At 37.3% G+C, this 15530-nt stretch overlaps 1 protein-coding gene across 1 annotated transcript in view; it reads right to left on the bottom strand.

Annotated features, from left to right (window-relative positions):
• LOC106740817 (decaprenyl-diphosphate synthase subunit 1) overlaps window positions 1–15530 on the bottom strand; it is a 52183-nt gene that overhangs the window by 14213 nt on the left and 22440 nt on the right. Inside the window, exons 2-3 of the mRNA XM_014612236.1 lie at window positions 5524–5676; window positions 606–739 (exon numbers count right to left, since the gene is read on the bottom strand). Of these exons, the coding sequence (XP_014467722.1) occupies window positions 606–739; window positions 5524–5676 (287 nt within the window). The remainder of the gene's footprint in view (window positions 1–605; window positions 740–5523; window positions 5677–15530) is intronic.

Genomic DNA, 15530 nt, shown 5'->3' with positions numbered 1-15530 from the left:
TCATGGTTAGTATCGATTATCGATCTGTTTTCTTTTTAGCTGAACTGGCTGCACTAGTTCAAAACATTTACATACACGTTGAATATACGTACATGCAAGATTTTTACGTTTCGATATGCGTAAATTCCTTGAACTAATATAACCAGTTGAGCTCAGAGAAATAAATTATATGTCTACTATGAAAAGTGCTCTTATTTTAAAAATTATTTTTTATTGAATTGATAATAATGGAGTATAAGGTTTTTGAAATATACCTCACAGAGCTTTGTGAATGAATTTCAAATTTTTGTTTAAGAGAAAATACTTAATGAGTTATGTGAATTATAAATACCAGCCATGCTTATCTTAACGACTTGTCTTTCCAGAAATGCATGTTTCTTGTCGCAATATTTTACTTAAATGTGATATCAAGAAAATGAAACGATCTAATGTGATTTAATCCCTAAAATGTCCATCTAGTCCACTATGCGGCGTTGCGCTCTCGAAATTCTCAGTCGTTTTCTCGCTCGTATGAAAAATGCGCGCGAGGTCGTTGTTTCAAAACATCGCGTTGTTGATCTAACATTTCTCGCTTGCTTAGAATGGAAACACGTAAATCCACTTACTCGCTTCCCTTGTGATAATTGATAGCTCGTGCCATCAGTATGGACAACATGGGTCGCAACGCCTTCCCTTGGCCGTCCATATAGTATACAACTAAGGGATGTAAATCTTTCTGTGTCGTCGCATTGATGAGTTCCTGAAATCATAATGACACACGTATCCTTGAATACGCGTCAACAAGAGGACTTTTAGGGTGGTATTCATAATCCGATCTTATATTTAATATCGTCTTAAGTACACGAAGGAAATATTGTGGTAAAAATTACCACGAAATTTTGTAATGTTGGACTGGGATTATGACTGAAATTATTACGTGTGTCTTTAGTGATGTGCACAATGAAGTATATCACTGAAAATGACAACACACATCATAATTTCAGTTATAATTCCAGTATGGTCAAACACTACAAAATTTTGTGGTGATTTTTACTACAATATTATCTCCGTGTACATCGTAATGTTTGAACGATCACGAGAAAATTCGTGTCTCGTTGACTGAACGTTGTCGACCGATCTGCAAGTTATCCTGTATTTGGACGGTTTAGAAAAAAAGTAGCCGGGACGAGGAATTGAAGAATGTTGAAAACGGTCAACAATGTGTTAACGTAAGCTTGTATAAAAAAAACAACCGATAAAAAATAATAAATGCATTTGTTGATATTTGAAATAGCAATATATTAAGATTCTGCAAAAGTAAAAGAAATGGTAATTTGAAGCAAGGATAAATGAAGATAAAGATAAATTTAAAATGATTTCAAACTGTGGGCGATCGTTGTAGTTGTCAATACTTTTAGTTTTAGGTTGAAGGTTTTAAAATCACATATGATTTGTCAAGAAAAAAGCGAAATTGTTCAAACAAGATTTCGCAGAATGATTTGCAAATGTAATTTCCCAGGTAAGTACTCTTTTAATTAGCATTCCGTCAAGAAGTAACGAACTGTCAATTAGCACTCGCCCGGAATTGGCTATTGATTAAGAAAATATAATTTCGTCGTTTCGAGTTTCGGAAGAGTGAGTGCGTCACCGAAGGAGAAATCTGCGCCCTATCATTCGAAATATGCGTCTCACATTAGCGACCACTCTCGTTTTCCCAGACATTTTCGGGGATTTCTCCGTCGTACGCAGCGACGTCGTCCAAAACGAGCGCGTAACCAAAAGAGAAATCTGTAGCTTTCGTCCTTTCGAGAACACCGGAACCCGTCCGGCGATCACGCGGGATTAAATATGCGCCGGACAAAACTGCTTTCGTTGCAATAGAGACGAGAAGAGACGTCGTCGACACCGGTAGACCAGGTGCTTCGAATTCCAAACGTCGCATCGCGGCTGAAAGTTCCTTTTGGAATTTGTCCAGACTAGCACATTAAGTTTCGACGGATGGCCATGACAAGTCGCATAGCGGCACGGAATCCTTGGCTGATCTAACACATTAAATATCGAAAATCGAATCTTTAATTAATTAGCGGATATTAGATATTAGAATCTGATATTAGAATCCGGATATTAGAATCTGAAAGTTGAAGTAAAGAAGGTTAAAGCGAAAACTTTCTGTAATATAAAGAGACAGATTTTTGTATTAGACGATTCTTCCCATTTTCGTATTATATGATTCTTTCCATTTGTTTTTATTTCGCAAAAGGAAACGAAAAAAAAATCAGTAAATGACGAATCGTTATCTCTTCGGGCGAACTTTGACGGCTGTATTTATTTTGGAAAAATTTCCTTAAACGGTATCTAAAAAGAATGAACATTCTTGTACATTGAGAAAAAAATATTTGATATTTGTAACTATAATCGTCATAATGAAAGAATTATAGTCAGGAGAATCATTTTTCTAGCGAGCGTTACTATAATAACTTGACATGCATATTGCTACTATTACTTTTGTGGTTAAAACTATAAAAGAAGAGATTAGTTTTTAAACTAGTTTTAAAATTCGTTTTTAAATTAGTTTTTAAATATTTGTCAAATTTTGGTAATCGTTACCAAATCAGTCTTTTTTCAGTGCACCGTAATTACTCGAACAGTCGTTTGTCTAAAAACTCGAACGTTTCCACTCTGCGAACTGTAAGACACGAGAGCTTACGTCAGTGTCGCTTTTCGCGCGTTTTCCGTCACTTACGCGGCAGGAAGTCAGACAGGTGAGCCTGCGGAAGGATGAGGAGAAGGAGGTCCGATATCGTTCAATTATCGATGCAGCGCTTGCGATACTAATGGTCGATTTCTCTAACTTTCCTCAAATCAGATAACGTCCGTCGGAGTCATGATGGCTCGTTAAATACGATTTCTATTGTTTCGCCAACAACCGCTAACGCGGCCAATCTACGACGACACCGACAAAAAGTGTCGCGTTTTGGGACATTTCCAGTTACCATCTTTTCTTTCACACTGATCTGTCTAATATTCCATCAAACAGAATAGGTCATTTCACCAATTTCTATACAACCAGATAGAATCGGTCACGTGATACAAATTCTCGTTAAAGAAATGCACTTTCAATTCTAAAACGTTTTCATGTATTGTTTCTACAACACAAAATTATATTTCGGTCGACACTGATGTGATGGAAAAAAACATAGCAAAGTTTTTATTCGCTGCAATATTTATGATCATCTCTACAGCGTCGATTAGCAAAATCTAAATCGTAATGAGGAGGCAATAGCGAATTATTTTCGTCCCTCCAGTCTGGACAAATTTCACACTGTGCGTCATACGCGAACGGCGGCCATAGGTAAAAGTTCTCCTCTCGACCATATGCAGACTGTGAAGTCGGGCTGCTTTCGCTCGCGGGCGAAGCGTCTTAAGTGATGGACGTCGCGTGAAAACTGCACGGTTTTTCATCAATATTTATAAACCGCGCTTACCAACGGACCGTCGCCGTCGGGAGAAACAGTACGTTGAATAACGCCCCCTGATCTAAGTATCCTTCACCGATGGTTACGAGGATTACGAGCAGCGGTATGCGAATATTACCACGCAGACTTGCGAGTCTTATTCTTTCGTAATAGCCAGCTAAAAATAGCGAATGAAATTCGAAGATTCGTCTGTGAACAAATTCTCATATTCGAAGAGAAATTTATTCGTTAGCGACAAAGTAATTTTTTTCATTTTCACGTATAAATTCACATTTGTGTCAGAAATTCTAAAGAAATAAAATTTTATTCTTTATTTGTTACATATGTAACAATTTTTCATAAACATTGTATTTTTATAAATGTCCAGGATGAAAATAAAAATAGACTTGTTATCGACAATCGAATTCAACTTCGCGAGTACAAATTCATTCGTTATCGATAAATATACTTCCAGACATATTAGGTTGATGCAAAAGTTCTGTTTTTTAGTTAAATTATATAGAACATGTAAATAATATGTAAATAATAAAATGTAAATATATATCATATTTAATATTTATAACATATTTTTTCATATTTATAATATATTTCATTGATTATATCTTTTGTCGCAAATAAATGTGATACATATTTACATTTTATTATTTACATATTATTTACATATTCTATACATTTTAACTAAGAAACAGAACTTTTGTATATGTCGTTTTTCATGCGATGTCATTAATCCAGCAGTTGCATAATCCCGCATTCTTAGAAATTCTAGCATTTCTGAGCAAAGAATTAAAAAACGGAACTAACTTTTGTGTATCAATCCAAATATATCTTTTCATCAAAAATACATCTTGTGATTTCGTTCACCATTCTCGACTCGTTATTCGCGATTGAATTTGACGAACTCCGCTAATTACTCCGTGAATTAATCCGTTGCAAGGTAAAACAGGCAGGAAATCAGAGAGCAAGCTTATTATGCGAAATCAAAGATGCTCGATTACGCATGCTGCTGTAATCATATTTTCCCGATATACGCATTGTTACCGCACAACTAGACGCTCCGTCGCCCTGCCAGGATTTCGCAATGCCGGCGCCCGCGTAATATCGACGAAGTAAAATTACATAAATGTCTGATAGACGATAGTGCTCTTACTTCCCGAAAGTTTCTCGTGGCTACGATCGATAGAGATACACAAATGGAGATCAATAGCCTGCGGCTTTGTTTTATATAATTAATTTACGCCGTGTGCGCTCTCTGCGAAAGCGACCTCACATCGGCGCGGATTGTTACACTTGTTCGAATTGGCTGAAATCTCGCACGCCGAAATGAAACAATTTTAATCCGTCGTGTAGTTACATAAGCGTCCTGCTACGCGGATAAAATGAGACGTGTTATAATTGTTGCTCGTAATATCTCCAAGTTTCACCACTTGATTAGATCTTTCCATTCGCAAATATGAAAATCGCATTAAAAGACGAAATTAAACACTCATTTTTAGTACGAAGGTGTGCTTAACAAAACATGTGAACGATTAGAGTATTAAATTAATTATAATTATAATCATGCATTATTACACTGATCATACACACAACAAGATTTCGGTAACATTGGTAAAACCTACATTTTGTGCTTCTTTGTTGATTCTATTTTTCATGTCTAATATTCAAAAAGTAAAGCGAGAAAGAGTCCCGATGTGAGAAAAAATACTCGAAACTCATTACGCGATGTAAAAGTTATATAAAAAGGAAAACTTTTAAACTCATCTCGCGATGTGAAAAGTGAAGGAAAATAAAGCTAGATATTTTTATTAAAAACGACGTCTTGATAAATATTTCAATGACGAGAAAGTTGTACATGTTACAACATTTTTATTGACATCTTTGTATTCAGTGTGCAAAAACGATTGAGAACCATTTTATTTTGTTTATGTTATCAAGCAAAATTTTCATTTGTCAATTAGTGTTACCAAGTGCAGACTCGTTCGTCGAGAAACAAAACTGCTGCCGCTCTTTGAAATGTATTTACGGTATACAAAACGATTTTGTCAGGCGGAATTCAAGCAAAAATGTTTACCTTTCGTATGTTTTCGAATAAGTCCTTAAGGTCGTCCTCGATAACCCTGTAAGGATCGATTTGGTAATCGGACCGAGAGCCGGGCATCTGCGTTTGCATAGTGCTCGTCGCTCTCGCGAGGCCTATCCTGCAGTCTGGTGTGTTCGCTTTGCTCTGCAAATGAGAAAAATCAAAGTTCTGTAAATATTGGCGATAAACTTTGTGCACAATTACGATTAATTTCCTAACGTCGCTTTACCGGGCGAATACCTTTCTGTGCGCGCACGAGTCTCGTAAAGTGTGACCTCGTGGTCCTCGTGATCATCAAAATATTACGATCGGCAGTTTATCATTCATTATCACTAACAAGCAAATATGTAAATATCGTTGCACATTAAAATCATTCAAATCATTAAAGTGAAGAAAACAGCTTTGACAAGCGGATAAAAGGCAAAAGTAATGTATCAACATCACTACACATCGGGTTCGACGTAATGTGCGGCTTTACTACTGCGGCCGGTCTGACCTTGTTCGAGCGACTACTACTTAACGCGAGCTCTTGCAACACGTTCGGTGCGTCGTGACTCTTGTTACTCGAAGAAAACAATGCGTTAAATCAACATTTCTGAGTACAAGCCCAGTAAATGGCCACCGATTAGCATTCCAAGCTGATAATGCGTTTTGTATGTCCTGAATATGCCTCGAGAGGAAAAGAGAAAGAGAACAATACTCGATCTCGGGCGCATGAGACCGTGGAACACGCGATCGACACATCTTTCCCCTCTTCCTCTTCTGCTTTTTAATACGTTTCAAGGCGATCTCCGCGTTCGGAAAACGCGCCGCTGACAGCAATTAAACACTGTTGACGGAACCTATTTTCCCCTACAGCTATTTTCGCGACCACGAGACACAAGTGTGTGCTGACCGGCATCTCGCGTTTTCCCCAGTGACTCCTCGCTCATGAGACGAAGATACGACTGCATTCTTTCGCTCGGTACACACAATGATGTCCCCTTTCGTCATCGCGATCGATGCATCGCGATTTCTTGCCACTCGACGCGTTCATCGACTTCGGCTTGACGAGGTGCAGGATATTGAGAGAGAAAGGATCGGAGACTCTAACGACGCGCTATATTCGTAAAGACAGGCAAAGAATGCCCGCTCGGCAAATCGAAAAGACCGATATTTTCATCGATTGAAAGTGAATTTTTGATTTCAATAATCGGTAACTTATTTGCATTTCTACTTGCATTTTCTGGGCAAGTGCAATTTACTTTGTAAAAATCGATTCTTCATTTTGCGTAGGAGAGTATATGGAGAAAATATTAGTAGTAAAAATTGACACGAAATTATCTAGTGTCGAACCATACCGGAATTATAATTGAAATTATTACTTTGATACTTACGGCATGTAGTTGTACAAACAAATAGTTTGATAACGTGTGCGCTGTTTTTCTTTCCGCTCCGGTTAGGAAAGGAATAATAAGAAAGAAAGAATATTTTCAAAGTGTTTACGCGTCGGATTCGCAAGGTTGCCGATTATGAAAAACATTTCGCAAAAGGCCTTTTTAACAATCTAACTTTTCTAAATTTAAAGATACAATAACATTTTAGTGATGCAAATTTTCGCGAGATTATTCCAAACAGCTCTTTAGATGTGAAAAACAACAAAACAACCAAAATTTTCTGAATTGACACGATAAACATATTTCGCAAGAGGTCTAATCTTTTTAATATTTATCTAATCTAATCTTTCTAAATCTAACGATACATTTTAGTGATGCAAATTTTCGCGAGATTATTCCAAATAGTTCTTTAGATATGGAAAACAAGTTTTTTTTTCCCAAATATACGTACTCCAATAAAACATATTCGAATAAAACTAGTTTAAAGCGGACGGTAACGCGCGTAAATATTTATGTATACAGAATATTTTCGTTTCCCGAAGGCGATGGGAGAAATTTTCACGTTTTGCAACGATTCATTTACCAACTAACTAATCGAGGCCACAACAGACAAATAACAGTGTATTACTCGCGGTTCGTGTAATATAATACATACATGCATTAACGCACCGATCGACGGCGATCGGCAACCTTGCGAATCCGACACGTAAACGCTTTGAAAGTAATTAACTAAACTACACTGCTCTGATTTTTCCGAGCGAGTGTGGGATATCGCAAATGGTGGGGGGCGTTCTTTTTTCTTCCTTTCTTTCCTAACCGGAGCCTTTCGTTTCCGCGGAAAAAAAAACAGCGCGCACGTTGCTTGTGCAACTACATATCGTAAATCAGATTCTAAAAAACTTTAAGCAGAATTTACCGGTCTCGCATTAAGGCACTTTATAGCTTTTTCGTTCGTTAGTGATATTTATGCCAACGCTCGGCAACGCGAAAGCACGTGAATATGAAATTGTAATTTGAGGTTGTTGATTTGTCAAGTTATTTTCTCAAATATCCTTCTAAATTTTTAGCCGCATATTAACAGAAATATTATCTACATGTTTATATAGTTATAAAACGATTGGCCATTCGGAAGCTGAGATATTCACAATTGAAGATGACTTTTTATACGTATTTCTTCAGGTTAATGTCCTATATTCAACTTCTATCTTAAATTTCTTGTAAACCACATTTAGGATTCTAATGAAAAACTATTGCGATACCAAGAACTAATATAGAGACCATACACAAAAATTTTAGAATTTTTACCATTTTGTTTTGAGTTAAACCAAGTTTTCTCAAAGTCACCACCGATCGGTCTAAACACTGATCTCACTGTTTAAATTTTCTAAACTCGACTATCTGGAGGTTAGAATTCCGGCAGAAACGGAGAATCGATTAAAAGATTATATTGTTGTCAGAAATTGCGCGGCTGAATATATTATGACTCTAATGTCTTCTTCAAAGCAACTGTGGGCGCATTGCTTGGGACGACATGCAACATTGAGCACTGACCGGCGTTTATGAATGCGTGTCGAACGATTTCCACGTGTGCCCATGTGTCCGCTCATTACAACCCTAGATATCGAATCGACGAGGCGAGGCAATAGGCAAGTTCACCGCATTCGACTTTTACTTCTCTCGCGATCTTATCTGAAAAGCCAAGACTAACGCTGAAGAAAATCGTGGGGTCGCTGAGACCGAGGGGGAGAGGAGAGAGAGAAGAGTCCGGTCACGCGCGAAATACTTCTCTCCTCCAACAACACTAACTACAACTAACGCTCTTTATTTCCATCGGAGACCACCTTGCGTGTGTGCCGCAATCGCGCGATCATTTATCCCATAACTGCGTCGGCATTTAACGCTGGCGTCACGGAAAAACTCGTCATCGAGAGAAGCTCGAGAGGAGAGAATGCTTATAGTGCGAACTGAACCTTTTGACGGAACGCAATAAGAAAGTGAATCTCGATGTGCTTTGTGAACGAGCAATTGAAAGATACATATTCAATTCGACGATAAATTAATCTCTGACGGACTGGCTTTGTTATTTGGTTAAATCAGCTGCCCAATCGCGGTATATGTGTACGATATCCCCTAAAAATTATTACTTACACACACACACAGTACTTCGTATTAAACAAGATGAGGCAATATATATTACCGCCTTAAGTATCTTTGAAAAATAAAAATATTTTGTTAACGATTAGATGTGTAAAGATGAAGAAGGTTTATATTTACGAAAGGTGTTCAAAGAGGCGACCATTGGTATCATGTAATTTCTGTTAGGGAAATTTTTCTTTTTCTTTCATATTCTGAAGATGGTCAAGGTGGTAACAGTTATCGCCTCATCCGTATATTACCGTGTATTATCTCGTGTTAACTTTATGTTATTTTATTCTACTGTATTTTTATCATAGAATTTATTGTTCTTTCTTATATTCTTATATCCTTTGGAAATTTGAAAAAGTTCGAGAAATTAGAAAAATGAATATAAGATAAAGAACTAATTAAACCGAACAAATTGCTGCTACTCCTAGAGGAAAGCAAGAAAACAAATGAAGAATATTGGACCTTAGGGCTGACAACCTTATGCCTACAAATCTATTATCGTGGAACCACATTTTCTGTCTTGGGTAAGAAAAATAAGAAAAACAACTATGATGGAAAGGATAATGCTGAATGCTTCCATCCACTGAGGACTATGACGCAGTAATAATGTGCAATAATAACAATAAGTTGCTGCTGTTGCTGCTACTACTACTGGATACGTTAGTTACATTTTATACGCTATCGATTTATACGGAAGATCGGGTTTAACGAATTGGCTGAATAATATGAAGATGAATGTGAAAGTGATCCGTCGTCTGCATCGGAAGTCGTCATCGATGACGCGATTTCCATTCATACGGGTCGCGCAAATTGCACAAGCAACATTTTGATTATCGCGCGAGCGATAATTATTGAATAATGCCTTCCGTTGATCTATCGCGATAGGAGAGTCGCGTTAACGTGGACGACAAACGAAGATGTACATCTGGACGTATACACCGATAGGTGGATCGCTATCATCAGGACGGTTATGAAAGTTGTCTGTCACGTGATGTCACGTAACAGTTAGCATAACTCCTTCAAGTGGAGAACCACGCCGATGACCGTAACTGGCATATAGCGAGACTTTTCTAAATCCTGCCCTTCTCGTGCGCACTCTCACCGGCAAATTAAGAACCCATCGACCAAGGATTACCTGGTTAAGATCGCTGCAATGAAATACAGGGTATATGAAAACCACACAGTGTCATTTCCACCGTAGATTCACCGTCCGAGATATGTACGGTTCTTCCTCGACGCGAAAGTGTCGCGGTTTTCGAGTAATTGGCCGATAATGAATGACGAATTTAGTTACATTATTTCAGTTTAATTTCCAAGCAAATACTGAGAGAGAAAAAGTGTCCAACGAAATAATTATAATAGAATAATATTAAAATTATAAAAAAATAATAGAATAATAATTAGAGCCGAATAGTTATAGTGAAATAATTATAGTTGGGAAAAGCCATTTTTTGTGGTACTAGTGTATTTTATCAATAATACATTTATAAAAAAGTATATTATATTATTATATAAAAATTTATAACTTCAAAACTTTCTATACAACCTCGGAACTTTAGAACCATGTATAACTTTACGTATACTACTACTTTTTGTAATAATACGTATACTATTACTTTTTGTAAAAACAATATAAATATAGCTGACGTCGGGAATGGTGATAATCTCCAGTGAGATTAACAATTTTTTCTCTCGGTGTACTTATTTTAATAAAATATCAAGCTTAGTTAATGGGGAATAAACATGACGTTAAAATTAGAAAGATACGACAACACGAATATTCCTCGACATTCTGTCGACGAGAAAAATAAAATCCTTTCAATTAATCGAGGGAACTATATTTTCAGGCACCCGGTAACTGCATATGTGCGAATGTTTATAATAATCGTCAATCAATCAACCAATGCACTGTACTTGACGAGAAAGAAACGGCAGTCAACGAATGCTCAGTGAGTCTCGTCTACAACCGGTTTCATTGCGCTACATTGAAAATAGCTCGCGGTTTTTATCATTGAATGTGTTCACACCGACTATCATTATTTCTCACGTAAATCACGTCTAAGCCTCAATTGCACACCCAAGGTCGTCGCGAGACATTTTCTTTGACGTTCTCCCTAGCGACTCTTAATCCGTTTGACCGACAGACCCTAATTTGAGTTTGTACATTCCGGATATGATACTACATGTTAATTTTCCACACCTCGGTAGAAAAGAAGCCGTTGTGTCCGTTACTTCGGCTTTATTTTTTCTTTTAATATTATGTATTATATTTTTATGTGATGTAAGTCCAGGTAAACTTCGTGAAACATGTCCAGATCCTGAGTCATCTCTCTTAAATTTGAATGACGATTTTCCATCACCATTTCCTTTACTTTGTCGATGTTTTCGTCAGTCGAAGATGTTGAAGGTCGGCCGGAACGAGGCAAGTCTTCAACTACTTCTCGGCTTTCTTTGAATGCTTCGTATCACTCGTATGCTCGTGTTTTCGATAAAGCTAACTCATCGTAGGCCTTCTCCAACATTTTCAACGACTCAGCACAAGAAATTTCGTTCATACAAAATTTGAAGCAAACTCTTCATTCGATATTTTTATCTATTTAAAAAATCGCAGAGTACACTTGAGGTCGACTAACAAAACCAACAGCTGGAAACAAACTGGTTGACAGATGGCATCAAAACTCCACGTGACAATTAAGTACATTGGTTTCAATTTACAGCAAAAAATTTGTTTCCATACCTTTTACACAGGCCTTTGAAATGAACAATTCCTGGTATTTATTTGACAGAATGTATGTATATATAAGTTAAATATACAAATCTAATTTGCATTACAAATTTGTATAAGTTGTGATTAATTAAAAGAGGACGCTTAAGATGGACCGAACTTGACCTTCACGCCAGCAGAGTTAGGAGTCTTACAACAAATAAATATTTGAACACTATGTCGAAACTTCATGACAGAATTCCTCCGCGATACTTAAAAAGCATATTTTTTTATTTGTATAGTTGGTTGCACGCTTTGATTGCTATGTGAGTACGAAAGACGAACGGAATCGTTGAGCAGCGTGTCACGACCTCTCCTTGTAAAGCTCTTATAAGTAAGACGTTCTACCTCAAGAAAAAAACGCTCGATCCTCGAGAACGCCGAGGTCATACCTCCCGGAAAGCTATTAAAGGCAAAAAATTAAAATTCATTAAAATTCTCTTTGTTCTCGTGCAATTTTTAGATATTTTACCGATATTAATTAGGACTTGTTGTTGATAGCTATTTTCGCCGATCTTAAAATGTTCGTAATATTTTTTCGAAGGCGCATTTTTTCTCGCTATTTGTGGCTCTTTTTATGTCAAATGTGGATTTTTATTTTATCAATAATGATTAAATCTCATTCTTCGACCAGTCACTTTTGATGATGATCTTAAAATGTTAATTAATATTTTATAAAAATGCACTACTTTCCGAACTCACAATTTTTTTAACCACTTGCGCTATAAAGACGTGCCATGCACGTCGAGATACTTTTGTTCCAAAACCGCCAGCGACGTGTATACCACGTCGATAAGCATTTATCGCAGAAACAAAAATAATGTGTCCGCTAACAATGTTACGTCGGCTAACAATTAGATCGTTCATTACTCGAGCTACAGTTCCAAAGTGTACGGCATCGCTTAATGTCGTCGATATCTTGGAAATATTTCAGAATCGATACGGTATGTCGTACGAATTTTTTTACACGAAAATTCTTGTAGTTTCTGTTATATTCGTGTTCGTGTTATATTGTAGAGCGCGGTACGGTAACCGAAAGTTAAATCGTAGCGCAAGTATTAAATTTCCTATAAATACAGAAAGCGCATTCCGATTATAGTAGCAGGTCGTGGTCATATTGCGTATATAATTAAAAATGCAAGCAACTTCGAGCTCCAATTTTAATAATGAGAAATAAATAATTCCAGGAAGGAGCTTCTATCGAATGATGTTATGTCGTATCGCGTGTATATATCATATACTTATATGTCCATAATTTAACCGATTTATCGACGATTTCCAAATGAGACATACGTTTTGCCATGGTCGCGTGTGAGTGATCGCATTGTAGGCAAACATATCCAACAAATCGTTCCATCGATGATCTAAAGAAGTACGTATAACTGGTGTTGCAAGATCGCGTGTCTCGTTCAAGTCACCTCTGTTGCAAGACTTTCCAAGACGCACCTGCGATTAACGACTGAAAGGAGCCGACTGACGCGCAATAAAAAATGAAATGAAGTCACGAGATTTTCTTTCTCTTCTCTCTCTCTCTCTCTTTATAGGCTACATCATATCGACGAGTTTCTTCACCACAAGTCGCGACTGGAATTAAGGTGTTACAAAGAAAAGGTCACGCCTCATCCATCTCGGATGTTATGTTTTTAATTAATTCGTTAGAATTGGTCCTCTGACTTGTCGGAAATTTCACAACCATTGCGGATACGAATAAACAATTTAATTTTCAAGAAGACTTCGTCGCTTTTCGAAAGTGAGAAGTCGAACTTCACGATCACACGTCGGGCGGAATATAGAGCGAGTAGAATTCTCCGATCGGAGAATCCGGGTGAAGCACTATCCGTGGATCGTCTCAAATCAAACTGTCCGGTGCGACCTTTCTATAAGAGGAGAAAGTGAGATGAGGTCACACGGACTGCCTGTTGCTACAAGCAGGATGGGCTGTAGCAATGCAACGTTTATAAACTTGGCATCAGTGATCATCGCATGGAAGGAGAGGAGTAGTCACACGCGGCGTCCTTCGACCCTTCCTCGCGCCGAATCCGCATCAAAGCGAGAGAGCTATTATGCAAATAAACAATGTCGCACCGATCCAACGTGCTCAATGAGGTTTCCAGCGATAATTATCACTACATATTATCGAGATCAGGTTGAGAAAAAAAACTCGATCGATCCATATTTATCAGCCTGGATCTATGAAAATAGATCTATGTTATTAAGTTAGAATAGAGGTTACAAAAAACAGGCTATAGGGAAAAAGGTTAATATACGTTCGTAAGAAATAATAAGAATTATGCAGCAAACAACGGCAGCATGCTACGTGTCTCTTAACACTAGAACTATCATATCGTGAGACGCAGTATGTTAATATCACATATACACAGCATATCCGTATAACAGAAAAAAATATAAAAATAAAATTTTCTTTTAGTTAAGTTTAACATTATAAATATGTTATTTTTATATAAACATTACTTTTACATTTGTTTACAAATAGTGTTAGTGTTAATTTTTGACATATTATTTGTGTTATCAGTATATTCAACTTGCGTCAAATCAATAGAAAAATTTGAATAAACCGTTTGCGAAATGTGTTAAATTCAACAGAAAATTGTTTACTGTGTAAAACAGTTTAGAAACACGAGCTCCTCGTATCGCAATCGCCGGTGTGTATTCACCATTTCACTGGTCCATCGTAATTTCCGGCAATTAAAAGGAGCTCCTAATTAGGATGAGTTCCCAGAAATTATTCCGCAGAAATTACACTTTAAGAAACAATGAATGATGAAGATCACTTACGAGGCTCGCTTACATGTGCCCCGCGTGTTTCTCGCCGCCGGGCCTGTGAAGATGGCCTTCTTCTCCTTCCTTTAAAGATACCCGCCCGTTTTGAAATGCAGTACTACGTGAAGTGGCTCGGCGGTTTCACTAGACATCCGCGACACACGTGCGTTCGGACATAAAAAAATATCAAGATTTTTAATTTGATAAATATACTGTGTACACTATAACGAATAGCTTTTCGACAGGTCGAGGAATAATTTCAAAGAAAATTTCTAAAGAGAAAGTTTATCTTAGATAATTTCGAAGAGTCGTTCTCGCCCTGATACAAAGGCGAAAGTCATTTCCGCAGTTATATTGAAGCGTTAAATAATAATTTTCGATAACCTGACACGACCCCAATTATCTGAGCAGAAAGATATAGCAATTTTCTTTCTTACAGAAAGAAAGCGTAGCCAATGATAAAGCCGATAACTGCAATATAAGGAGGCACGAATAAAATATTAGACTGAATTGCAAAGATGAAATAATAAATTTTTAAAAATGTAATAATGAATTTTTCACGTGCGCGTTTTAGCGTTCTTCTAAACCGTGTTCCCTTGCTGTTCCGCACGAGCAGCAGTGTCTCGATTATGTAAGCTACTGTGCAGAGAAGAAATTCCCAACCGTAATTTCACGGCAGTAAAGTTTCTGCTCAATGCAATTTCGCTTGTGGAATATCCGAGATTTCGCAAAAAAAAACCATAATAGATATAAATCGCTATGCTCGATAACAGTGCGCCGACGCAAGAAGCCGAGTACTTTTGGTAACGCCACGCATCTAACTGATAAAATGCCTCATTCGGGGATGGCGGTTAAATTCAATGGTAATGTTAACGCCTGCACTATTAGGCAAGTAATCGGAGAAAATGTCCAGCGAACTCAACACATCGCTT

This window comes from Dinoponera quadriceps, unplaced genomic scaffold (assembly GCF_001313825.1).
Source record: "Dinoponera quadriceps isolate SergipeBrazil2010 unplaced genomic scaffold, ASM131382v1 scaffold591, whole genome shotgun sequence".
In the NCBI taxonomy this organism is placed as follows: domain Eukaryota; kingdom Metazoa; phylum Arthropoda; class Insecta; order Hymenoptera; family Formicidae; genus Dinoponera; species Dinoponera quadriceps.
The sequence above is the reverse complement of the archived record's forward strand: the minus strand, read 5'-3'. Positions and strand labels throughout refer to the sequence as shown.